We start from the raw sequence: 25,572 nt of genomic DNA on the forward strand, positions 1-25,572 counted from the left end.
CCTATGTCTTCTGTATTGTGCAGTAATGCCAGCCTAGGCGATCTGGGGAAACACCACCCCAGCACCTCCAACAAACCGGTAAATACCCCCTTCCAGAATCTGTCTAGTTTAGAGCAAGTCCATACAGTGTGAAAGAAGGTCCCTCTTCAACATCTCAGACATTCTGGAGATGCTATTAGTCACGCCCACCAGAGTCTATGATGTGTATAGTATCCTCGGTGTAAGTACTTGAACTGGATTAGGCGCAGATGAGCCAATATGGCTGTATCCTGAATGGATTCAAGGGCTTCCATCCAGTCGCCATTGTCGATGGAGCCCAAATCTGTCTGCCATGTCCCTTTAAGTGTCTCTAGAGTGGATGCACGATTGGTAACTAGCGTTTGATATTTTTTTGAGATTTTGTGATATTTTAGGTCTCCCATTAGGAGTTTTCCTTCATGAGGGCAAAATGCAGGAATGGCAATCATGTTCTTAAGGCATTCCATCCATGTGTGACGGAACTGCAGGTATTTATAAAGTTGGGTGCACTGCATGGAAAATACTTGCTGTAATTCTTGGAATGACTAGAGAGTACAGCCATGGGGAACATCTCCTAGGGAAGACATCCCAATCTGATGCCAGCCCTGAAAGCCTAGTAACTGCTTCAATTGAGGAAGGAGTCTGTTGTGCCATAGCAGGACTTCCCCTGTGAGGCAGCCCCACCAGCCCTTTCTGTTGAGAGACAGACACCATGCAGTTATTACCACCTTGGTGGCCGGTAGAAGGTCCTGTATGTTGGAGGTGTCCTATATGTATGTATGTAGGGAGGGGGTCTCCTGATAGCCATCATTCCATGGCATAGGAGTGTTCTTCTGTAGTGCTATGCCATCAATTGTTCAGGACCTGAAGATGTGACTCCGCATAGTAGGACTGAACTTCTGCTGCTTCTATGCCCCAGCAGTATGTGGAGAGCAAGCATGAGCATAATGCCACTCTAATAGCCCCTTCATTTCAAAGTAACCTGGCCTAGCATGGAACCAATCTGTCTAAACCATGTCGGTGGGATAGGGTACAGGTGATTTTGCAGGTGGTATAGTAAGCACGGCAGGGATATAATTAAAAAAATTGCTGAGCAGCCGTATAGGTATAGTGGCAGACCTTACCGAGACTTAATCTCTGTTTTAATACTGGCCAGAGTCGTGTCTTAAGTTGCGTTCCTGGGACACGTTTTGTTTGTCGGATATGAACACTCCCAGATATTTCATGCCCTCTCCAACAGTAGGTCTTTTTCCCAATTATCCTCCCCAGGAGTCCCTCTCAGCAGCCATATGATAGATTTGTTTACGTTCATGAAGAGACCCGATGTCTCACCGAAGAGCCACATGACCTGGTCACATGATCTGGAAGATCCGGGGACCCGACCTGTGTGGATCAGTCATAAAAATGAGAACATCATCTGCGTATAAGGCTATTTGATCTGAAAGTTCGGCCGACCATTCAAAGCCCCGGGTCTGTGGGTCTATACGCAGTCATGTGCCGCGGCCAATGGGGAATGATGAGGAGACGCAGCTAGACTATTGTGGAGCATTCTTATATATGATAAAAAATGAGGGCCGAAGTTAAGATGCTTCAAAAGTATAAATTGGTATGTCCAGCTAACCGAATCAAATTCTTCATCAATATCAGCGAGCAGTAGAGCAGCTGGATGATTTACTCAATCCACAGCGGCAATTGCGTTATGTACTTGTCAAATATTATGTTGTGTTGCACGTCTGGGCATAAATCCCGCTTGATCCCGGTGAATTAAGTCTGAAAGGTGGGGCTGTAGTCTATTGGAGAGTGTTTTCGCCAAGAGCTTAGCTTCTACGTTCAAGGGAGGGATCGGACGATATGATGTATGTAGTGCTGTGGGTCGTCCTGGTTTAAAAAAGACCACTATCTCTGCATGTCTCCAGTCCGGGGGCATGTATATAGTTTCTGCTGATTCACGCACGGTTGCTAGATAATGGGATCCAAGAAGAGGCATATTTGATCAAATTTGCTCGGGAAGCCGTTTGGGTCAGGCGCCTTCCCGGTGCGTAACTCCGACAATGCCACGGTCAACTGACTCCTGCTTCATGAGAAATTTTTGACCACAACGTGCTTCATGGATGGAAGAGCAATGGGCTATTTTCCTAGGATTAAAGACCCCTTTAAGAGGTGGAAATTATGTCAGGTGTGGGTTGAATTGGAGAATGGGTAACCATGGAATCGCAGACATGTTGCCCAGAATCAGAAAGGTGGTTGGTGCATCATAAACTAAAGCTTGTGATGAGCGGTGTAGTGGCTTTATGCTTATCTCTGATAACTGTATGTTCTGCTTGAATGAAAACAGGAGAGAAGTGGTTGGCATTCTTCCCAGTCAAACAAATGGAACTCACGAAGTTTGCACTGACAGAAACAGTTCTCTCCACGATACATATTGTTCAAAGTATCATCTGGACCTGTTTACTACTATATCGCTCTCCAGGATATTTTGTTCATTTTAGTTAGCTCTTAAATCAAAAAATTACTGTGTAATGGGAGATTTTAATATAATATGGGATTTCAAATGTAGCAGCGAGACATCAAACTTACTGCATTATCTGCCTTAAAGGTGCAGCATTAGTGACTTCTCTCACGTGTTACACCATTGACCTTATTTTTACCATAAATGAAAAGGTGTCTATCCTTACATGTGATCCAACAGTCTGGTTGGATCATTATGGAATGTGTTTATTATAAAAGTACCCAACTAGAAACTGGGATGCTTGAAAGAAATCTAAAGAACGGGTCGATCATGGTCAAAAATTACAAAACTTGTATTAAATGAAGGCCTTAAAAATAACCCTGGACCAATCATAACCCTTATAAAGGCGTTTCTCAAGTAATTGGGCGAGTAAGGCAGTAAATAATATTGCACCAGTAAGTACTAAAAAAATCAGGAGTACCGCTCAACCTCCCTTACACCCCCTCCCCCCCCCCCCCCCCCCCCCGGTATTCCAGTGAGTTGATGGTCATGGTGAAAAGACCTAGCAAAAAAGGTACAGCGGCCAGTAGAGCAACCAGATCAGAGAACGACAAATCTGCACATAATAGGAATCAAAAGGGTGTAAGAAGCTGGACAAATAAGTGAAAACAAGCATTGGCATAGCCAATAGGTCTCGCCTATGGCTTTGCCAATATGTTTTAGCCATGTTGTACACTAGTCTGGCTGCTACTTAGTTTGGCTTAAACCAATTGGTGTTAAACGGCATGGAGTGAAGTGTTAGAACGTTGAGTGTAGTGTTATGGAGTGGCGTGGAGTAGAGCGAAGTTGAGTGGTATGGTGGGTTATGGGGTGACATGTAGTGGTGTGTAGTGTAATGTTAGTATGTCGATATTCTGATATACAACCATGTTTACTTACGAACTGAGATACTGGCAGCAGACAGACAAATTGCTTCCCTGGTGATAGTGTTGCAGGAAGTTCTGCGATTCCCCCAGTCTTTATTATATATGGCCAGGTCCACGTGGTGTGTGTGTAGATATGCACGTGCACAAGCAAGTAAACCATAAAGGGAGTCTGTCTCTTGTAGTTGACCATTACAAGAACCGAACTCCGCATAACAAGGACTGTGTTGTCATCAAACATCATGGTGCATCATGGTTGGTATTCATATGAAACAACAGAACCCTTTTGGAAATCACCGGCAGGTGTTTGCGCAGCTCGTCCATTATATGTGCACATGTCTACTCTGGGCCAGTTTTACATCCATCCTTCAACCTTGGCAAAGTGAAGAGCAATTGCAAACAGATGGACAGTGTGAATTAGAGATTCTTGACAATGAATGGCTCTGAGCCTGGAGCAACTACGTGCCACGTACTTGAATGTGCCTCGCTTTCTGGTATGCTCCAAAGCTGGCCTCGGCATAGGGAGAGTAACCAATGCAGAATGGCATAGGTGCTGCCCAGATAACATTAAAGCAAGATCCCCTGCAGCTGCATGTACCATGCATACATACAGTATAGTGAGGTATGTGTAGCTCTTAAGTGCCACGAGAATGAGCCCGCCCGTTTGTTGACATTACTACCTGAACTGCATTTGACCCTTCATTGTGGCCACCGCTCACCTCTTCCTCATTTCACGTGCACTTTGGGATGAAATAAGCTTGTAGTTTAAAGTCGCGTGCGCTTCCTGATTCTGGCCAAGGGTGTTGCTTTGTCTCAGTTGGTTTTTTGAGGTGTTCTATGCTGCATTGGTGTGGGTGAGGTTACAGGAATGATTATGAAAAGAAGCAAGCTCCAGCTTCACTGCGACACTACGCCTCGCGCTCGTGCTGACCGGCACGTGTGCACCTGTTTCTGCCGGTCGAAGTACTTCAGTTATATCATTGATCAAGCAGTGCGAGAATGCAAAATGAGGACTGCAAACCCCTCGAAAAAGAAAGAAAAGCAGCTGGATGCGCGAGCTAACAGATGAAACCACCTTCATCATCACCCAAGCAGAGCAGTCACCCAAGCAGAGCAGTCACCCAAGCAGAGCAGTCACCAGCACAGCAGTTTCCTGCTCGCTTCATGAAAATACTCCAAGGGTTCATAGAAAGTAGAATTCAGACTGATGGTTTAGAGATGGGAAAGCACTTGCTATTACCTACTGCGACCAAGACCGCTCTGCTTACCTAGAAGTGGTTTGTACCGGGTAAGGAGCGGGCACGAGAGTGATGATCCTAATAACAAGCACATGTCCCAAAGTGATACATCCTTTTCTGCAAGCCCTGGTCGCTACCTGGGCCCTTGCCTCAATCGAACAACTCTCCTAGGACTCAGACCTGCCTCACGCCGGCAGCTCAGTGCAGTTCTGCAAGGAAAAACTACACCACAGGAAGTCGGGTCCAGACAGCACTGTACTAGACAAATCCCACGTGCAGGCGGTGAAAATAAATATGATTATCAATAACATGCCTAATAAAGTACGTCATATTCCCACCCACATGATCTCTTTTGTATCCGCACAATCACACAATAGTGTTGTCATAACTTCAGCAGACTCCTGTACCTCCAATGAACACAAATTCACTGATGTATGAGTCTCATTACCCGGTTCTTATAGCACTAATTCACTTTAGAAGATAATTCATATTCTCTAAATATAGAAGGTTGTAGTGGATATCTTACAAATACACAGAAAAGGAAACTATGCACAAATCAGTAGACCGGGAGATAATACATCATTTATCAGATATGTGAAGGCGCCTTAGATGGATTACTTAGATGCGCCCTAAGTAGGCACTGGAGGCGTTCAGTAGTGTGCTGTATAAAGCTGCCTATGGCTTCAATGTACACATCTCGAAGGAGACGTGTACATGAGCAATGGCCTGCCGGGTGCCCATGGACTGACCGCTGCAGCCTCTCTAGCACTCCCGGGCATTAGATGTTGGACCAGCAAGATCTTACAGCCGCAGTTTCAGAGGCATGCAATCAGTTCTTCTCGTCTCCTCCGCTTTGCACAGGAAGTTGTGCTGAGGATGTCTCCGGTGAGCAGCAGAGTGGCTGTTGGGGTGATACCTGATCTCGCCTAAAGCCATGTCTGCAAAGCATTGTGCTGGGAGCAGGAGGCTGAGGCTTGCAGGTATTAGTCTGGTAAAAAAAAACAAAAAAACATTATACCCTCTGCAACCACCACCTGCCCCCCACCTTCTTTATCGACCTAAGCCAAACCTTCTCAGTGGTGAGTGTCATAGGCTCGTTGTCTGACTGGAAAGCACCTCCCTCTGCCCCACTCGCAGTAGGCGAGAGGGTGAAGACCTAGAAAATTAGCATTGGAAGAAAGAGCACTGGGTCAGCTTTTCAGATGCAGCAGGTCCATTCATGTTCAGATGCAACATCGGGCAGGCCTAAGCCCCTCCTCACACCCGAAAGGGGAGTTTCAATGCAGCAGGGTGCTGTTACACTGCTGGCAAAGTTACTCCCTTGCACACACCCCTCATTTGCACACTTGCTTGCACAATGTCTGCTGACTGGCACACACATTCTATTCTATACAACACTTCTATATATCGCATAGCGACCCATAAGCATTCCACCGCTGATAGTGTGGCACAAAATCGTTAAGGGGATTTAGAGGGGCCAATCTTAGAAAAGTGATTTCCGAAAGTTGTATGTCTTTTTATGTATCTTTTATGGTCTTAATGGCCGAAATAAAGATTTTTTGGATTGGATTGGATTGGATTGGATTTCCGAAAGTCAAGTTCCTTTTTAGGGCTCGGGGCGGAGCTCCGAGATCCTAATGTTAAAGAAAAAAAAAAAAAGTTTCTTTAGGGGTCCGGGCTGCAACATTCCTTAGTGCGCGCGAGTTTTTTATGGCATCTGCCTAGTGATTCGTCTTCGCTGTGGTGTCTATTTAGTAGCCTTGACGTGATAGGCTATATTTACTTTTCGTCCGCCATTTTTTTCATTTTCATGGCATATTGTGTGCGGGTATGCGCACGGCAGAATATTAATCTTAATTAGAAGCTGTCAGAGTGCCCGTGTAATGCAATGCAGATGGTGGGAGCGCGTTCACCATTCAGCCTTGCATTGCATTTATTAGGCGCGCGTGTAACATGTACCTTTCGCGCACGGCAGTCCATTCATTTTAATTAGGAGCTGTCAGGGTGCCGCGTTCACGGCGGAGATAATTTAAAGCATATGCCGGCAGTGGCGCGCGTGCGAGGCCGAGAGCTGAGCACGATGACTCCATGCCACATTTACAACACAGCGGACATCTGCTACTTCTACATTCCTGAAGTCAGGAAACCGGACAGTAAGCACGAGCGACATGCCAAACGTACAAGTGGTTTGTTAGTATGGGCTGTGAGGACACGGAGGGGTTGGCTAGTTCTGCTGGGACTGCAGACAGGTGCACGAGGCCGCTCACACCAGCTGTCGGAGAAAGAAGGGAATGCGAGTAGTGTTCGTCTTCGCACGAGGCAAGAGCACTTTACGTTAGTTCCAAATCATTTCTCTCCGCATAATTACTCTTTAGTACGCAAGCTGCGTTTTTTCAAAGGTCAGCTTACACAGGATGTGACTGCTCACATTAACACGTTAACACAGGAACATAATTAAGAACTTTCAATTCACACAAGGCAGAGGGCACACATTTCAACTGCGTACTGCTCAACTACGGACATCCTATCCAGGAAGTACCAGGTACACTCCCTCAGTCTTACCTCTAAAATTGCACACAGAAGCTCAGACGCTTGAAAGACTTGGGTGGTGTGCGGTTACAGATGGCCCGCTTGCTAGCATTATATAGCATGTCAAAGCCCCTCTCCCGAGTTAGGGTCTTAGAGACGACTATTACACGAGGCATCTAGATCTATATTAGAACATGCTGCGCAACGTGCCTAAAAGTCAATAAAAAAATCAAATATGAAATGGCCAGTGTGGACTGCGTCATAGTGTCAACTACGGACATCCTATCCAGGAAGTACCAGGTACACTCCCTCAGTCTTACCTCTAAAATTGCACACAGAAGCTCAGACGCTTGAAAGACTTGGGTGGTGTGCGGTTACAGATGTCCCGCTTGCTAGCATTATATAGCATGTCAAAGCCCCTCTCCCGAGTTAGGGTCTTAGAGACGACTATTACACGAGGCATCTAGATCTATATTAGAACATGCTGCGCAACGTGCCTAAAAGTCAATAAAAAAATCAAATATGAAATGGCCAGTGTTGACTGCGTCATAGTGTTTTTTACTTTAAGACATGCTGCATAGCAGTGAGGTCTGCTGGCAAAATGGCTAAAAGTAAAGGGAAAAATGACCCGGTCAGTGTTTACAGTGTCATAGTACTTTTTTAGGGCTCGGGCTACGTCACCACGAAGTGGGGCGGAGCTCCGAGCTCTTATTAGGGCTCGGCCTACGTCACCACGAAGTGAGTAGTGAGTAGAGTAGTGAGTAGAGTAGTGAGTAGTGAGTAGTAGAGTAGAGTAGTGAGTAGTGAGTAGTGAGTAGAATAGTGAGTAGTGAAGTGAGTAGAGTAGTGAGTAGTGAGTTTAGAGTAGTGAGTAGTGAGTAGAGTAGTGAGTAGTGAGTGCAGAGTAGTAAGTAGTGAGTTGAGTAGTGAGTTGAGTAGTGAGTAGAGTAGTGAGTAGAGTAGTGAGTAGAGTAGTGAGTAGAGTAGTGAGTAGAGTAGTGAGTAGTGAGTAGAGTAGTGAGTAGAGTAGTGAGTAGTGAGTAGAGTAGTGAGTAGTGAGTAGAGTAGTGAGTAGTGAGTAGAGTAGTGAGTAATGAGTAGAGTAGTGAGTAGTGAAGTGAGTAGTGAGTAGAGTAGTGAGTATTGAGTAGAGTAGTGAGTAGAGTAGTGAGTAGAGTAGTGAGTAGTGAAGTGAGTAGTGAGTAGAGTAGTGAGTGTAGAGTAGTGAGTAGTGAAGTGAGTAGTGAGTAGAGTAGTGAGTAGTGAGTTGAGTAGTGAGTAGAGTAGTGAGTAGAGTAGTTAGTAGTGAGTAGAGTAGTGAGTAGAGTAGTGAGTAGATTAGTGAGTAGAGTAGTGAGTGCAGAGTAGTGAGTAGAGTAGTGAGTAGAGTAGTGAGTAGAGTAGTGAGTAGAGTAGTGAGTAGAGTAGTGAGTAGAGTAGTGAGTAGAGTAGTGAGTAGAGAAGTGAGTAGAGTAGTGAGTAGAGTAGTTAGTAGTGAGTAGTGAGTGCAGAGTAGTGAGTAGAGTAGTTAGTAGTGAGTAGTGAGTGCAGAGTAGTGAGTAGAGTAGTGAGTAGAGTAGTGAGTAGAGTAGTGAGTAGAGTAGTGAGTAGAGTAGTGAGTAGAGTAGTGAGTATTGAGTAGAGTAGTGAGTAGAGTAGTGAGTAGATTAGTGAGTAGAGTAGTGAGTGCAGAGTAGTGAGTAGAGTAGTGAGTAGAGTAGTTAGTAGTGAGTAGAGTAGTGAGTAAAGTAGTGAGTGCAGAGTAGTGAGTAGAGTAGTGAGTAGAGTAGTGAGTAGAGTAGTGAGTAGAGTAGTGAGTAGAGTAGTGAGTAGAGTAGTGAGTAGAGTAGTGAGTAGAGTAGTGAGTATTGAGTAGAGTAGTGAGTAGAGTAGTGAGTAGATTAGTGAGTAGAGTAGTGAGTGCAGAGTAGTGAGTAGAGTAGTGAGTAGAGTAGTTAGTAGTGAGTAGAGTAGTGAGTAAAGTAGTGAGTGCAGAGTAGTGAGTAGAGTAGTGAGTAGAGTAGTGAGTAGAGTAGTGAGTAGAGTAGTGAGTAGAGTAGTGAGTAGAGTAGTGAGTAGAGTAGTGAGTAGAGTAGTGAGTATTGAGTAGTGAGTATTGAGTAGAGTAGTGAGTAGAGTAGTGAGTAGATTAGTGAGTAGAGTAGTGAGTGCAGAGTAGTGAGTAGAGTAGTGAGTAGAGTAGTTAGTAGTGAGTAGAGTAGTGAGTAAAGTAGTGAGTGCAGAGTAGTGAGTAGAGTAGTGAGTAGAGTAGTTAGTAGTGAGTAGAGTAGTGAGTAAAGTAGTGAGTGCAGAGTAGTGAGTAGAGTAGTGAGTAGAGTAGTGAGTAGAGTAGTTAGTAGTGAGTAGAGTAGTGAGTAGAGTAGTGAGTAGTGAGTGCTGAGTAGTGAGTATAGTAGTGAGTTGAGTAGTGAGTAGAGTAGTGAGTAGAGTAGTGAGTAGTGAGTAGAGTAGTGAGTAGAGAGTGTAGAGTAGAGTAGTGAGTAGAGTAGAGTAGTGAGTAGAGTAGAGTAGTGAGTAGAGTAGTGAGTAGGACATCACAGGCAGCAGCTGTGCAAGCTTCTTACACTCACAAGGAGACCACAGGCAGCTGAGGTGCAAGCTTCTCCCACTCACAAGAAGGACATCACAAAGAGCAGCGGTGCAAGCTTCTCACACTCACAAGAACGACATCACAGGCAGCAGCAGTGCAAGCTTCTTACACTCACAAGGAGACCACAGGCAGCAGAGGTGCAAGCTTCTCACACTTACAAGAAGGACATCACAGGCAGTAACGGTGCAATATTCTCACACTCACAAGGAGATCACTGGCAGTACACACCACATGAACACACTCCATAACACATAGCAACAATACATTGGCATTTACAATGCCATTAGCTCAAACTCAAATCCGAGCCCGATTGCATTTCTAATGCTTGTTGATGAATTTGAGGGAGGGGGAGGCTGCTCCACAATTTGGCCACCTTGTAGGCGAAAGATCGCCCTCCATAGTTTACCTATTCGATGAAGGGAATCTTGTCCAAGTGAGCATTCGAGGAGCGTGGAGAGACATCTGTTGCTTCCTCAGCAGAAGCAGCACATTACACCATGGAGCCCATTTTATCCACTTCCTGTCACAGCTCTGCTGCGCTTCCTGCCTTCCCAAAGCAGCAACAAGTGGCGGTGAGCAAAAAAAAAGGCACGTGGCCTCACAGAACAGCCGTACAAAAGGGGGATGATGGACGGAGCATTTGAGCAAATCAAACACTCACCCCCAGTCAACTGATCTGGGTTTAATCCATCACCATTCTTTAGTTCACTCAGCCACCCCAGTTCAGACATGGCTATATGCAAATCAGTCTTACCCTGTGCCTTATGGGAACAGTCCAGCCCGAACTGCCAAGCCATGTCTTCCATGGACCGGAAACAAGCATCCTGGGACTGGTTTCGGATTCATAATCCTCATCAGCCAGGCTATCTTGAATCCAGTGGCCAAGTGAGCAAGGGACTCACGTCTGAGCATACCCTGCCACACTTAGGGCGAACAAAGCGATACAAAAGGGGATGATGGACGGAGCGTTTGAGCAAATCAAACACTCACCCCCAGTCAACTGATCTGGGTTTAATCCATCACCATTCTTTAGCCCACTCAGCCACCCCATTTCAGACATGGCTATATGCAAATCAGTCTGACCCTGTGCCTTATGGGAACAGTCCAGCCCGAACTGCCAAGCCATGTCTTCCATGGACCGGAAACAAGCATCCTGGGACCTTGATTTAGGCCCAGATCCTTGTACTGGGGTGAATGTATGACATTGTTCTACATTCTGTCCATCAACTGTGTTTTTTGCAATTTTCACCCCGAGTGGGCTGGGTATGCTCAGACGTGAGTCCCAGGCTCTCCACACCACTGGAGTCAAGCTATCCAGGCTGATGAAGGCTGATAGCCAGAAACCGGTCCTTGGATGCTTGATTCCGGTCTGGGAAAGACATGGCTTGGTAGTTCGGACAGGACTGTTCCCATGAGGCACAGGGTCAGAGCTGATTTGCATATAGCCAGTGTGTAACCCAGGGTGGTGTGGAGTGCAAAAAAACGATGGATTTAGGCCCAGATCCTTGTACTGGGGTGAATGTATGACATTGTTCTACATTCTGTCCATCAACTGTGTTTTTTGCAATTTTCACCCCGAGTGGGCTTGGTATGCTCAGACGCGAGTCCCAGGCTCTCCACACCACTGGAGTCAAGCTATCCAGGCTGATAGCCAGAAACCGGTCCTTGGATGCTTGATTCCGGTCTGGGAAAGACATAGCTTGGTAGTTCGGACTGGACTGTTCCCATGAGGCACAGGGTCAGAGCTGATTTGCATATAGCCAGTGTCTAACCCAGGGTGGTGTGGAGTGCAAAAAAACGATGGATTTAGGCCCAGATCCTTGTACTGACTGGGGTAAATGTATGACATTGTTCTACATTCTGTCCATCAACTGTGTTTTTTGCAATTCTCACAGAACAGCCGCCATGCTTAAAGAAGTGCGGTTGCCGTGAAGCGGGCGTCACACTGAGTAAGGGAAACAAAGCACAAACACGTATGAGAAGTGCTCGTTCAAATTTTTTGTAAAAGTTCCTGAGCCAGGGAAAACAAATTGGACACGTGGAAGGTACACGTACTACGGTGCTGCTCCGTGGGAGTAAATAATTGACAAAAAGGTGGAACAAAGAATAAATATTAACCACTTACAAGTAAGGATTTTTTTAAAGGACACTCACAAACAAATAAAAACTGGTGGGCGGGCTGTAAACCCACAAAGTATATACAACATATCTCAGAGACAGTGCAAGCGCTGTCTAGGCTCAATCTAAAAACTACTTTATCAGAAAAATGTTAGCAACAGAATATTCACATAGGGAAGGGTTTAATTTAGTAATAACTATGCATTTTCCTGCTTTTGCACATAATGAAGTCCAGACCTCTAATATTTTATGAAAATCCTTTTCTTTACTTTTTAAAGAAGAGATATATAAAATTAGCTCCAACCCTAAATTAAATGAGGTTAAGGATGAGAAAGAACAGCGCTGAAGTTGGCTTCAGCGCTGACAGACTTTGATTTATTACAGTATAAGGTAGTTCATACAATCATGTTTACAATTAAATCTGACTCAATCAATCAATCAATCAATGCATTTATATAGCGCACTACTCACCCGGAGGGTCTCAAGGCGCTGGGGGGAGGGGGTCCGCTACTGCTCGAACAGCCAGGTCTTGAGCTGCTTCCTGAAGGCGAGGTGGTCCTGGGTCAGGCGGAGGTGGGTAGGAAGGGAGTTCCAAGTCTTGGCGGCCAGGTAGGAGAAGGACCTTCCTCCTGTGGTGGCTCTTCGGATGCGGGGGACGGCGGCGAGGGCGTGGCTGGTCGACCGAAGCTGGCGTTTGGGAGCGTAGAAGTTGAGGCGGCTGTTGAGGTATCCTGGTCCTTGGTTGTGTAGGGCTTTGTGTGCGTGGGTGAGGAGCCGGAAGGTGATTCTCTTGTTGACCGGGAGCCAGTGCAGGTCTCTCAGGTGTCCGGAGATGTGGCTGCGGCGGGGGATGTCCAGGATGAGTCGTGCTGAGGTGTTCTGGATCCGCTGGAGTCTCTTCTGGAGTTTGGCGGTGGTTCCGGCGTAGAGGGAGTTGCCATAGTCCAGACGGCTGGTGACGAGGGCCTGGGTGACCGTCTTCCTGGTCTCGGTGGGGATCCCTCGGAATATCTTACGTAGCATGCGCAGGATGTTGAAGCACGACGAGGAGACGGCGTTGACTTGTCTGGTCATGGAGAGGGAGGAGTCCAGGATGAGGCCCAGGTTGCGTGCGTGGTCTGTTGGTTTGGGTGCGCTGCCCAGGGCGGGGGGCCACCAGGAGTCGTCCCAGGCGGAGGGTGAGGATCCCAGGATGAGGACTTCCGTCTTGTCCGAGTTCAGTTTCAGGCGGCTGTTCGACATCCATGTGGCTACGTCTGTCATCCCTTCGTGCAGGTTGGCTCTGGCGGTGGCGGGGTCGTTAGTGAGGGAGAGGATCAGCTGGGTGTCGTCGGCGTAGGAGATGATGTTCAGGTTGTGCTGGCGTGCGATGGCTGCGAGGGGGCTCATGTAAACGTTGAAGAGTGTTGGGCTGAGCGAGGAGCCTTGAGGAACGCCGCAGATGACTTCGGTGGCCTCCGATCTGAACGGGGGGAGGCGGACTCTCTGTGTCCTTCCGGCGAGGAAGGAGGTGATCCACTCCAGTGCCTTCTCCTGGATTCCGATGTTGCTGAGGCGCTGTACTAGGGTACGGTGGCAGGCAGTGTCGAAGGCCGCGGAGAGGTCCAGGAGGATGAGGGCCGCTGTTTCTCCGTTGTCAAGCAAGGCTCGGATGTCATCGGTAGCTGCGATCAGGGCGGTCTCGGTGCTGTGGTTGGCCCGGAAGCCAGACTGCGAGAGGTCGAGGGAGCCGTTCGTCTCGAGGAAGGCGGCCAGTTGCTTGTTGACGGTCTTCTCGATGACTTTTGCCGGAAACGGGAGCAGCGAGATGGGGCGGTAGTTCTTGAGGTCGGTTGGGTCTGCTGATGGTTTCTTGAGTAGAGCGCTGAGTTTGGCGTGCTTCCAGCTCTCCGGGAAGGTGGCGATGTCGAAGGAGGTGTTGATGATGTCCCGCAGGTGGGGTGCGATGACAGCGTCGGCCTTGTTGAAGACGTGGTGAGGGCAGGGGTCTGTCGGAGATCCGGAGTGGATGGAGTTCATCGTGCGGATGGTGTCTTCGGTGCTGATCGGGGTCCAGGCGCGGAGGGTGGTGGTGGGGGGCGGTGGTTCGGTCGTGGCGTGCGTCGGTTGAGTGCTGAAGCTGTTGTGTATGTCCGCGATCTTGTTGTGGAAGTAGGAGGCGAGGGAGTTGCAGAGGTCTTGCGAAGGGGTGATGTCGTTGTTTCCGGCGTTGGGGTTGGAGAGCTCTTTCACGATGTTGAAGAGTTCCTTGCTGTTGTGTGCGTTGTTGTCCAGTCGTTCCTTGAATGCGGTTTTCTTGGTGGCGTGGATCAGCTGGTGGTGTTTTCGGGTGGCGAGCTTGAGGGCAGTCATGTTGTCCGGTGTTGGGTCTCTGCGCCAGGTTTTCTCAAGTGCTCTGCAGTTCTTCTTGGAGCTCTTGAGTTCGTCGTTAAACCATGGGGCTTTCTTGCTGCCGGGTCTGCACGGCGGGGCCTTCAGCGGGGCGAGGTCGTCTGCGCAGTCGCTGATCCATTTCGTGAGGTTGGTGGCTGCTTGGCTGGGGTTGGTTGTGCTGGTGGGAGGGTTCTTGCTCAGGGAAGTAGCGAGCTGGTCTGTAGTGATCTTGTTCCAGCTTCTGCGGGGAGCCTGTTGCTGGTGATGGTGGAGCGTGGTCCTTCTGAAGCTGAAGTGGACGCAGCTGTGGTCCGTCCAGTGGAGTCCCGTGGTGTGGCTGAAGGCGATGTCCTTGCTGGAAGAGAAGATCGGGTCGAGTGTGTGTCCGGCGTAGTGGGTGGGGGTGGTCACCAGTTGCTTGAGTCCGAGGTTGGCGAGGTTGTCCAGCAGGGTGGTGGTGTTGCGGTCGTTGTTGTTCTCCAGGTGGAAGTTGAGGTCCCCTAGGAGGATGTAGTCGGCGGAGGGGAGGGCGTGTGGGCTGATGAAGTCGGCGATGTCCTCGCTGAATTGTGTGCGTGGTCCCGGGGGTCTGTAGATGAGGGTGCCTCTGAGGGTGGTCTTGGGGTTGGCGTGGATCTGGAAGTGCAGGTGTTCGGCGGGTGCGAGGGTGTCGTCGGTGTTGGTCGTGATGCGGATGGTGTTCCTGTGGATGATGGCGATGCCTCCTCCTGTCTGGTTGACGCGGTCTCTCCGGATGATCTTGTAGCCTTCTGGGATGGCGATGGCGATGTCGGGCGCTGAGGAGGCGTTCATCCAGGTTTCCGTGACGAAGGCGACGTCTGGGCCTGTGGTGTCGAGCAGGTTCCATAGCTCGACGGCGTGTCTGTGGACGGAGCGGGTGTTGAGCAGGATGCACTTCAGGTGGGTGCTGCTGGTGTTCGGCTTGGTGGGTGCTGGTGTGGCGTGGGTCCGGTTGCAGGTGAACTTGCAGGAGTGGCAGCTGAAGGGTCCGTGGGTGCGTCTCGGTGTGGCTCGATAGCAGCCGGGTGTTCGGCCGGTGTTGAGTGCGTTGAGGTCGGTGGCGTCGTAGGTCCGTCGGGACGGCTTTCGGCGGTGGGGACCAGGGGTCCTGGCACTGGGCGCGGTCCAGGCGCAGACGGGCTTACCTTTGGCGCACCTTCGGCGCTCAATCGGTGCTCCTGCTGCGCGCGGTCGCTCTGGGGGCGTCATAAGAAGGGAGCCGTCAGGGAGGGTCAGCTGGGAGGCGGGGAGCGCGTGGGCCAATCGGCAAGCGGGGGGGCGGGGTCGCGGCAGGAACGGCGGGGAAAAAACGGCGGGCTTGGTGGGCGGCCCTGCGGCGGCTGGGGCGCCGGATCGGCGTCTGGCAGGCAGCAGGTAGAGGTAGGCAGGCAGAGCAGGCGGGGAGCGTGGGGGCGACCAGGCCGAAATAAAGTCACGTTTAAAGAGTTACATTGTCTACCTATAAGCCAGGGAGTGCTTTTCAAAACAGCCTGTGTGACTCACTGAGCATGCCATAAAACTGGTCCAGTCAGCATTTGGGAGAAGCTAAAGCTATATGTTCCAAGGAAGGTGCTAATATTGGGAGAAGCCGTAGTTTGAACTATTCCCTATTTTAATTTGAAAAGGAAGGGAGGACCAGCGTTCTCTCTTCCAGCTCTTAAGCTGTGGTATAGAAGCCCTACTATTCTCAGGACTGAATCAAATCAGTTTAACTTCCAAAACTGTTGAAAACACATAACTTATTTTCAGTTAGAGTAGTGTCAAGACACCTTTGCAGGGTACTCAATTTTGTGTTTTAGAAATGCATCAAAATCATAATCCTCAATCTAATTATGGTTGTTGTTCCTAATACAATTGATATGAACCTGATTATTTGATCAAGACATTGCTGACTTTCTTTTTCACCTGTTCCTCTCTTTATTATGCAGAATAATGGTGTCTGCTACCATCTTATATTTTATTGACTCTGTGTACGGTGGTGACCCCTTTCTATAAATGCATTCAGGATGATCTGCCAGCAGCAACTACGTAAATGTAATCATAACCAAGCAGAAAATGTATAGCAGCAACGTATTCTCCTACAACGGCACACTGAGAACGTCTCCTCTGTGGTATTGTATCTCTGTCTGCCTATACCTCCTAGCCGTATTCCATAGTCCTCTCTGGTGCTCCCTAATTTTCGATCTCCTCTGACAAGGTTTTTTTTTTCTCACCGTTGTTGTCCCTAGGACTTTATTTACTGCCAATCAATCTTTTGTTTTGGGAAAATCCCTTACAATAGTTCATTCAGTTGCTGTTTCAGACGATACTATAATTAGTCATGAGTGTGTGTTCCTTTTTGGATCATCTCTGACATCCACTATCCTTTGTTTCATTTTATGAACCCTCGTCCTCGACTCGTTAGTTCGGTGACCCTCTTCATGGCTACTTATCCCTAAATCTGATATCTCCATCAGTCTCTCCCCTCTTTGATTTTGGCTGAAGTTTGCCCCTTCACTTATAACGTTCCGAGTTCTTTCTCAAAATCAAACTTGTGTTGATCGCCGAAAATACGTGTTTTGACACACACCATGTCTTGGCGATCATAATTTGAATATCTGGTTATTGAATCTACTTCTCTTATCACCTTGCAGATGTGGTCTTATTCATATCTGATTTGATGGGAATTGCAAGTGGGTGTTCATCATGCTGCTTCACCTGGGTTTTGTGTGTGTGTGTGTGTGTGTGTGTAAAATTAGATGGGCACCTCTAATCACTGTCTGCACTTTTTGTTTGCTTAGGGCCTTTCTGGCATTTTCCTCCACTCTTCTCCACACTCTGCCTTTTGAGCAGAGTCTTTCAGAAGATCAGATCGACATTTTTAGTACTCTTGGGGTATACTTGGAAAGATAGATTTTTTCCTTGGGGTGGAGGTCTGAATGGGCTGCAGTGGATTAGCCCATTAGTGGCATGTTGGCTTTGGGTGGTGTTTCCTGGAGAAAGCCTGGTGATGGCTGGAATACAACAAAATAGGGCTGAAGTCCTTCAAGCAGAAGTAGTTATGTTGTTTGGCTATAAGCCATGCCACTCGCATTTCAACACCATTTTTTGTGGTATATTTCTTCATAATTACTGCATACTTTAAAAGGTTAAAATAAACGATGTAGCTGTGTAATTTGTTGCAGCAAGGACATTCCAAGTTAGACTGTGAAAGGAGAGTGACATAACCAGGAAGTAATTCATAGTTTAAAAGTTGTCTAAAGCAAAAGTGTGAATATATTTTTTGCATTCCTTTTTTAAAGCTTCCTTATTTCACATGTTGTATTGGTGGATCATTATTTTGTTGGGTTATTTTTTTTAGCGTCCCATGTGATTTCTGACCAAATGGAGCTGAGGAGAATAAAATCCATGGAGAAGACGGGGGTCAGCATCACACGGGAGCTGATGTGGTGGTGGGGTCAGAGGTCAACGACCGTGGTAGAGCTGCTGGTCCTGCTCCAGAAGTTAGAACTTTATAGAGCCCGGGATGTGATCCTGAACTGTGAGTATGCGAGTGTGTTGGTTTTCATCAATCTAAATCAATGGCTATTCAGAGCATTCTGGTTTTATGAATAAGAATGGGAAGGATCCCAAATAGTAAAAGTAGTAGAATGATACTGAAAACAAAAATAATTTCTGGTCTGATTTGTCCACTTAAACTGATGCATGATCTCCATGGTTTACTGAAGTAAGCCACATGGTGAGAGGCTGGAAAATAGGCCAGACAGAAGACACTTCTTGGTTGACCTGTGGTTTATTACAAGCATGTGTAGATGTATGCATACATTTTCCTCTCTCTTTATATATTTTTTTGTTTTATTTAAGAAGGGCAATGTTGTGTTCTGTGTTACTTAAGGCATATTGTGGTTATCTGACACTTGCGTTTTTCTCCCCTTCACTGTATACATAAGTGTTATGTCTTTGCTTATATCTTTATGCATCCTCATGCCCTGCGATGTAATGCAATTTTTCTTTTCCTTTATGTATGTAAAGCGCTCTGATACCCACAAGTCTAGCTAGCACTATATAAAACTTTATAAATAAACAATTTCTAGTTGAGGCCTGGCTCTTCTCAAGCTGCAGGTCCTGTTTTCTAGGTTTGACTCTTCTTAGGTCCCTTGGTACTTTAGTATTGTTCTTTCTGGTCTATGGCTTTCCTTTTACAAGTCATTACTGCTGGGTGCGCTAGTCCAATTGGTTCAACTGAAGCTATCTAAGACTGCAGCCCTCCGAATGCTTTATGTTGTCATACTAAAGGCTTGGTATGGGAAATGGTGTCCCGAAGACCTGGGACTAGGTGAAAAATGTAGCAAATGTAGTCTTTTCTCACCAGAGAGAGGTCACACCAGAAAATATTCTAAATGGAGGTCTAGGCTGTGGCTACGGACTCTGATTAGGGAAGAGTAAAGGATGTGTTCTTTGGAAACTTCACAAAAGTCCTCCATACTAATTCATTCAAAAGCATGCAAAGTCCTAATTCAGGACATTCGTGAAGTTTGTGAAGTCTCATGCATTTATTTTATTTCTTTATAAAGTTTTATATAGCGCTAGCTAGACCTGTGGGTATCAGAGCGCTTTAAATACACAAAGGAAAAGATAAATTGCATTACATCGCAGGGCATGGGGATGCATAAAGATATAAGCAAAGACATAATACTTATGTATACTGTGAAGGGGAGAAAAACACAGGTGGTTGAAACAGTCAGATAACCCCCATTCTTGAAGGTCTAAGTGAGAGGGGAGTCCACTAGGTTATTGATGCCTAGGTTAGTTGACTTGGTCGGTAAAGTATTGGTTGAGGAGAAGGAGTTTCATATATATGCCTTAAGTAACACAGAACACATTGCCCTTCCAAAATAAAACAAAAAAATATATAAAGAGAGGAAAATGTATGCATACATATACATCTAGTTTGTCTTCATGTGGGTAAAGTTTTGCATGCATTGCAAGATAATTTTCTCTGCTTTGAGAGAGAGATTTCACCATACCTAAAGCCATCCAAACGTAGAAACTATATGCAGACTTTTTTTCTGGAACTTTACAATTTGCAGATTTTTTTTCTATGCAAGACGGTAAAAGGATGAAGACCTTTCCTCTTCAAGTTTATATTTGCTTACATTTTTACAAGAGTCAAAGTTTTAATGCACATGTGGGGAAAGCATAAAAGTTTGTGACTTGAACAAGTTTCAAAGTTTTCCAGAGAACTTTGTTCAGATGGTGAGAAACATCTTTGTAATTTTGAAAATACCTACCTGTTAATTGACCGAAAGCAAGGAACTCCAGTGAAAGACAATACCATATAGGTAGTGTGGTGGCAAGTGGCCGGGCGAAAGGTCTGTAATAGTAGGTCATTCTTTTCCATGAATTAACTAGTGACACTCTATAAAGTATCTTCCTCGTTAGATGTTCCAGAAATCGGTGGCGTTAAATTCACTACACAATTCCAACTGGTTCCGCCATTGTGTTTATCAATACGTGGTGGGAATACTGCTACAATAGGCAACAGAAAACACGTGCTGTTAAGAGCAAAATAACACTCAAAAAGTCTCAAAATTTTATTGCATCAAAACACGACACAAAAAGCAACAACAGTGATAGAAAGCAATACCTGAATTGTTTCTTCTCATGTGCCAGGTGTGTTGCGGAGCACAATTAGCAATTTTGTGGGATGGAACTGGGCCGTGTGTGTGTTGGCCTGTTTTGGTCATAAAATATTGATCATGCCTAGGAGTCAATGCCTAATTTGTTAAAAAAAATAATAATAAGTTCAAATGCCGAATTGTTTTCTTAGGAGCTGCCGCCTGCCTCTCTACTGATGTCCCCCTCCCACTTCCACCACAGGTGACATTGCTGCTTGCAAGGACACTCTCCAAAGCTTTACTGCAGCCAGCAAGTCTGCCTTACTCAAGGGAGGTTTGGGATGAAGAGTCTGCACCCCAGATCTGTTAACTGGGTGTGAGTGTAAGAACGGTGATGGATTAAACCCAGATCTGTTGACTGTGTTTTTATTTTTTCGATTGGTTCAGATGCTCCGTCCATCACCACCCCCTTTTGCACAGCTTTGTTCGCCATAAGTTGGCAGGGTATGCTCAGACGTGAGTCCCTTGCTCACTTTGCCACTGGATTCAAGAAAGCCTGGCTGAGGATGGCTGTAATGCCAGAAACCGGTCCTAGGAAGCTTGTTTCCGGTCCAGGGAAGGCATGGCTTGGCAGTTCGGGCTGGACTGTTCCCATGAGGCACCGGGTCAGACTGATTTGCATACGGCCATGTCTGAACTGGGGTGGCCGAGTGGGCTAAAGAACGGTGATGGATTAAACCCAGATCTGTTGACTGGGTGTGAGTGTTTGATTGGTTCAGGTGCTCCGTCCATCACCACCCCCTTTTGTACCGAGTCTGCACTACGAGCCACCAAGAATAATACTCGTATATATCCTCTATTTGCTGCATCCATCCTTTAGCATCTGCATTAGCCTTACCATAAAATCATCCTGTTCCTTTGTTATTTGTTGATCACCACCATAATGAACAAACATTGGCAATGCATCGGATTTGCCTACGTAATGAATAAAGAGTTGTTTTCATCACTCATCACTCATCGTCCAGGAGAAGGAAAGAGCTCCCTGACAGATAACACAGGAGTGGAGAGGATGCGGCAAAGTGGCCAGAGCTGCTGATTGGAGAGCTGGGGATCCCGGTTTGAGTCTCATTGGCGCTGCCCAACATCCTGTGGTTCTATGCAAACCACTTAATCTCCCAGGATGATAAATTGTTATATAAATATGCTGCAATAGTAAAAGGCAAAACTTTATGAAAATCTAGTATCGCTAAAGCGGATTTTAACAGCATTTCAGAGGCGGGAAACTGATAAGAGAAGCAGACGAGGAACAAGCATTGTTATATGCAGGAAAATATGTTACAGCCAATAGAAATGGAGGAGAGGTACGTGGCACACACCGGAACCAATGAGAAGCCAGGAAAGAGAGGAGAACGGATGAAAGTCTCTTGTAAGTTTATATTTAAAATAATAGATTTCTCAAGCACAGGGCAAGGGGCTGTGCAGGCAAATCCTAAAAAGCAAAACATGCTAATTTTAGGTCTGCCCTAGAGACAACTGTGGCTGTTTCTCCAACCTCATATCCTCAAAAATGTATGAATAAACACATATATTCCTACAAAGAGGGCCTCAATCATTGGCCTATCCAAATGTCATTTACGGTTTGGGCCTGGCAACTAAAGCTTATAGCATGTGGCAATGGGTCCCACTTAATTCATTGGATCTTTCGCTGTCTGAGTGATGGCATTTTTCCTGGTCATGCGCACAGCCACCAGAAAAGGTGTGCTTCAGTGGAAAGCTTGGGTTGCTGGACCACCTTTTGAATTTGATCTTTTATTTTTTGTTGTTGTCTTTTTTGATCTCTGAACATGTTTGGAAACCAAATCAAACAATCGCATGCTTGCCAAGGGCAGATCTATTGACTTTGCTAATGCTCGATTTTTATTGCTGCCCACATTTTAATACGTTACTACACAAAACAAATATTTTTGGAGCCAATAGTGATTCGGGGGGCCTTTACTTAACTTACTGTCTATCACATTGCTAGTGATGAATGGGTTATCTGAAAGAGTCACATCGGTTCTGTTGTAAAGCAGTGCTTATTCTCAAGGACAACTGGCTTTGTTGTAAGATATAACTGAGGACCCAAAGGTGTTCTGTGTTGTTAAATATGCAAGGACAAGAGTTAAATGAAATATAGGCGGTAAAGAAAGACTGCATGAGCAACCATCGTAGGCTGACAAGCACACAGAAAGGGACGAAAATGATTATATATTTACTCCTAGTACTGTGGTCATTTACTTTAAAAATATTATACTTTTCTACTGCTTGCTATTTGAAGCACAAATAAGTTTTACGACTGGTTCTATGGCATTTCTTTTTTTAATTTTCTACAGGTATTTATTAACATTTATTTTCATTAAAAAAAAGCATTTCCCCCATATTTATAATGAAAATCTACACGAGGTAGGATGCCTTTTCGATGACCCCTTTTTGAGAAGCCATATACAGCATAACTGTATCTTTTTAAAAAGTTTTTGAGCGTTCAGTAAAGTACAGCTTTGTTTGTGACGTCATTGGGGAGACACATTTCATCGTATCAATTCAGATACGGCTCTCGTTCTATAAATACCCAGATTTTTCGCAATGTCTGCACTCATTTTAAGGGCTACTCTACTGAAAATATTTCAGTGATTCCGGTTAGCGGAAATATTTCAGACTTATTCCACGTGATGTGGAGTCCAGAAAAAGCCGCCAAATTTGATAACTTCCCTAATCTGGGATAAATTCACGGCAGACTTCTGGACATAGAGGATGACGTCGACAGCCTATAAAGACAATAACAGTAATCTAGTACCAGTCCACAGACGTCAGCGGAAATAGAATTCCCGGATAAAGAAAAAGCCAGTGGCTCCATTTCCAATGCACATGTGACGGGGCAGCCCTCTCTCATACCTCTGCCAATCGCTGTCAACATAGATTATTGTCTGTTAATTTTAATTCTAGCAATAGGATAGGTATATAATAGGGCAACTGTTTTCAAACAATGAGCGTCGAGCTCCAGCCGACAAAAAAGCTCGCACATGAAGGGCCACTCTAGCTGGAAATTGTGGGTCAACAAGATGTAATATGGTCATCAATGGACAGAGATTAAAGGTAGTGGATATCTGAAGTATAAAGCCTGCTTCAGCCGGTAATGAAATGAATTGCATGAGTTGTTGCAGCTGCTGAGCCAGGATTCTTGCAAAAATGTCATTCTCCAATGTTGAGTCCCTGCTAGGTTTCAAATGCACTGTGATCATAGGTTCCAACATCATAGGGGGGAGAGTATTAATAGCAGCACTGTGCACGTCTAATAATCTAAGACATCAGCAAAAATTTTGTAAAATGTAATAGGAAGTCCGTCCCTCCATGGGCCTTGCCACTGGATAAGCTTTAGATTGCAACTTTCACATCTTCTAACGTTAACGGAAATTGAGGAGCTCTCGTACCTCACCATCGATTCATGACAGAGCCACATTATCTAGATACGCCACAATTTTGGCTGGTTGCGTTTGGGACCTGGATGTGTGTAGTTCCCTACAAAACTGCACAAAGGGTTCTCTAATATCCAACAGCGGGGAGACTATAGTGTCATTGCTCCCCTTATCGAGGAAATTTGGGAGTTATCGTTGGTGGTTTTGATGACCCAAGCTAGTGTTTTCCTCAGCCTTTCACCTTCGCCGATTTGGAGTATGTGTCCCTCTTTCCCGAGAAGTATTTCGTGGTCTGCTGCCTCACGGACTCCATTAACATTTCCTTGGATTTGACCAATGTAGTTTTCACTTTAGTATGGGCGTATTCAGTGTCCATCTTTTTGAGTTCCGTTTCAAGGTGATCTAACGTGCCGTGCAGGGATTTGCTTCCTTGAAAATACAAATCCAGCATATATATAGCATAAAAGCCTCCCATATGGTCAATTTTTTAAGGCAGTTTTTACCACAGACCAGAGTTTGGATCCCAACTTATAAAGCATGAAGGTGGAGGGGATCATCTAAAGTGATATGACTGGCAAGTGGTCTGACAGTGTTCTGGTCATAATATGGACATTGTGCTCTCTGGGCATGAGCTCTCAAGATATAACCACATGGTGATACAGAAGGAAATGTCATGTGCAGAAGAGTAATCTGTATATTCCATCTTGGTCTGGTGAAGAGTCCTCCACGCGTTCACTAAGTCATACGGTTACATGATGTGTTGAAAAGCGAATCCTGTATCAAGCATGAGTGCGGTGCCACATTAAAATCCACACATCACCGAATAAACCAGTCTTTATATTTCGCACACTTGAGCATGACTTCATTAAAAACAAAAAACAATGTCATCAAGATTTGGACCATAAGTGTTAACTGGCTGTGTGTCGAGCAAATCCGCCACTATCACTAGTCTGCTGCTCGTGCTAGTAATGTACTCCTTAAACGTGAACTCTTGAGATTTATTAACAAGCATGACTAACCTGCGGAAATAAGTAGAGTATGAAGAGATATAGCGGTATGAACCTCACGAGAATCCGAATGTGGGACTGGTTGATGGCGATAAGTGGGAGCAGGGTGATTTAAATCCTATGCCTGTCCTGGTAGACCAATTCCCGTCTAGCTTTGCAGGGGTTATTTAACTCTTGTGTTCCTGCTAATACACCAAAGCATTGTGCCTATGGGATCCACCCATGTTTACGATGGAAACAAATGTTGCTGTATCCAGAAACAACATTCAGTCTGAAATCGTCTAAGAAAGAGTCCTCCAATGTCACTGCAATGAAGTAACATTCCCAAAAACGTTCCATCTTCCATCAACCGCACCAATCCCAAACGTCCGTAAACACCCACATACAGACAGACAAAAAAAATCCTCAACAGCATCAAATATCAATGTTATATGTGCGATCCATCGCACATATAACATTGTCGGTGTGTGGAGCACACACCGACCTTGGGTTATGTAACCATAACCGTACTAGAGAAATATAAGTTCCTAAGCCTATCGGCAGGCCACCATAAGTGTGAATAAAAACAATAAAATATGAGAGAATCCACACACAGCCAGCAAGGTACTAAGAGGAGGTGAAGACATAGATGTATTAACAACAATATACATAAGAAAGACAATGTAGTGTCAGCCATGAAGGATGGGGGAAGGACAAAGGATTCATCTCTTCCTAACAAAATCATGTCGCAAAAGACAAGGCAGAATAATTACTGAAACCTAGGCATGCATTAAAAACGCATCATTATGCCATATAGTAATTACAAATAGAAGTGTGACAACTAGTCATTATCCATTGGCGAGATGGGGTTGGACCTGTATAAAGCAAGGTAGGAGTTGGGCCTGTCAATAAACACAAGAGAAAGAGTGCTCCTGCTGCTACAATATCTGTTACTTTATATATGGTTCCAACAAATTAGCCCTATCACCCAACTGAATTGTTTCATTGTATATCTGTGAACCCAGAGCCATGTGATATACGTGGTGAAAATTAAATTATGAATCACCATGCACTTGTGTAATACATGAGCATGTTCTTTCCCTGGGGTGCAGGACAAGGTTTGCGAAACAGCACCTGTCCTGAGGACACCTCAGAATCATGCGAAGTCAAAACAAGTCGACACCCACATGGCCCAGAAATTTAAATTCAAATGGATTTTTAATAGAACGACTAGAGAAGCAGTTAATCCGGTTAAAA

General features: G+C 45.8%; 1 protein-coding gene across 2 annotated transcripts in view; it reads left to right on the forward strand.

The window, feature by feature from the left end:
* IRAK2 (interleukin 1 receptor associated kinase 2) overlaps positions 1 to 25,572 on the forward strand; it is a 197,144-nt gene that overhangs the window by 48,289 nt on the left and 123,283 nt on the right. For both annotated transcript variants that reach the window (XM_078661681.1, XM_078661682.1), the window contains exon 2: positions 17,621 to 17,800. In XM_078661681.1, coding sequence (XP_078517807.1) covers positions 17,621 to 17,800 — 180 coding nt within the window. The remainder of the gene's footprint in view (positions 1 to 17,620; positions 17,801 to 25,572) is intronic.

The sequence above is a fragment of the Lissotriton helveticus genome, chromosome 9, assembly GCF_964261635.1.
Source record: "Lissotriton helveticus chromosome 9, aLisHel1.1, whole genome shotgun sequence".
Classification (NCBI taxonomy): domain Eukaryota; kingdom Metazoa; phylum Chordata; class Amphibia; order Caudata; family Salamandridae; genus Lissotriton; species Lissotriton helveticus.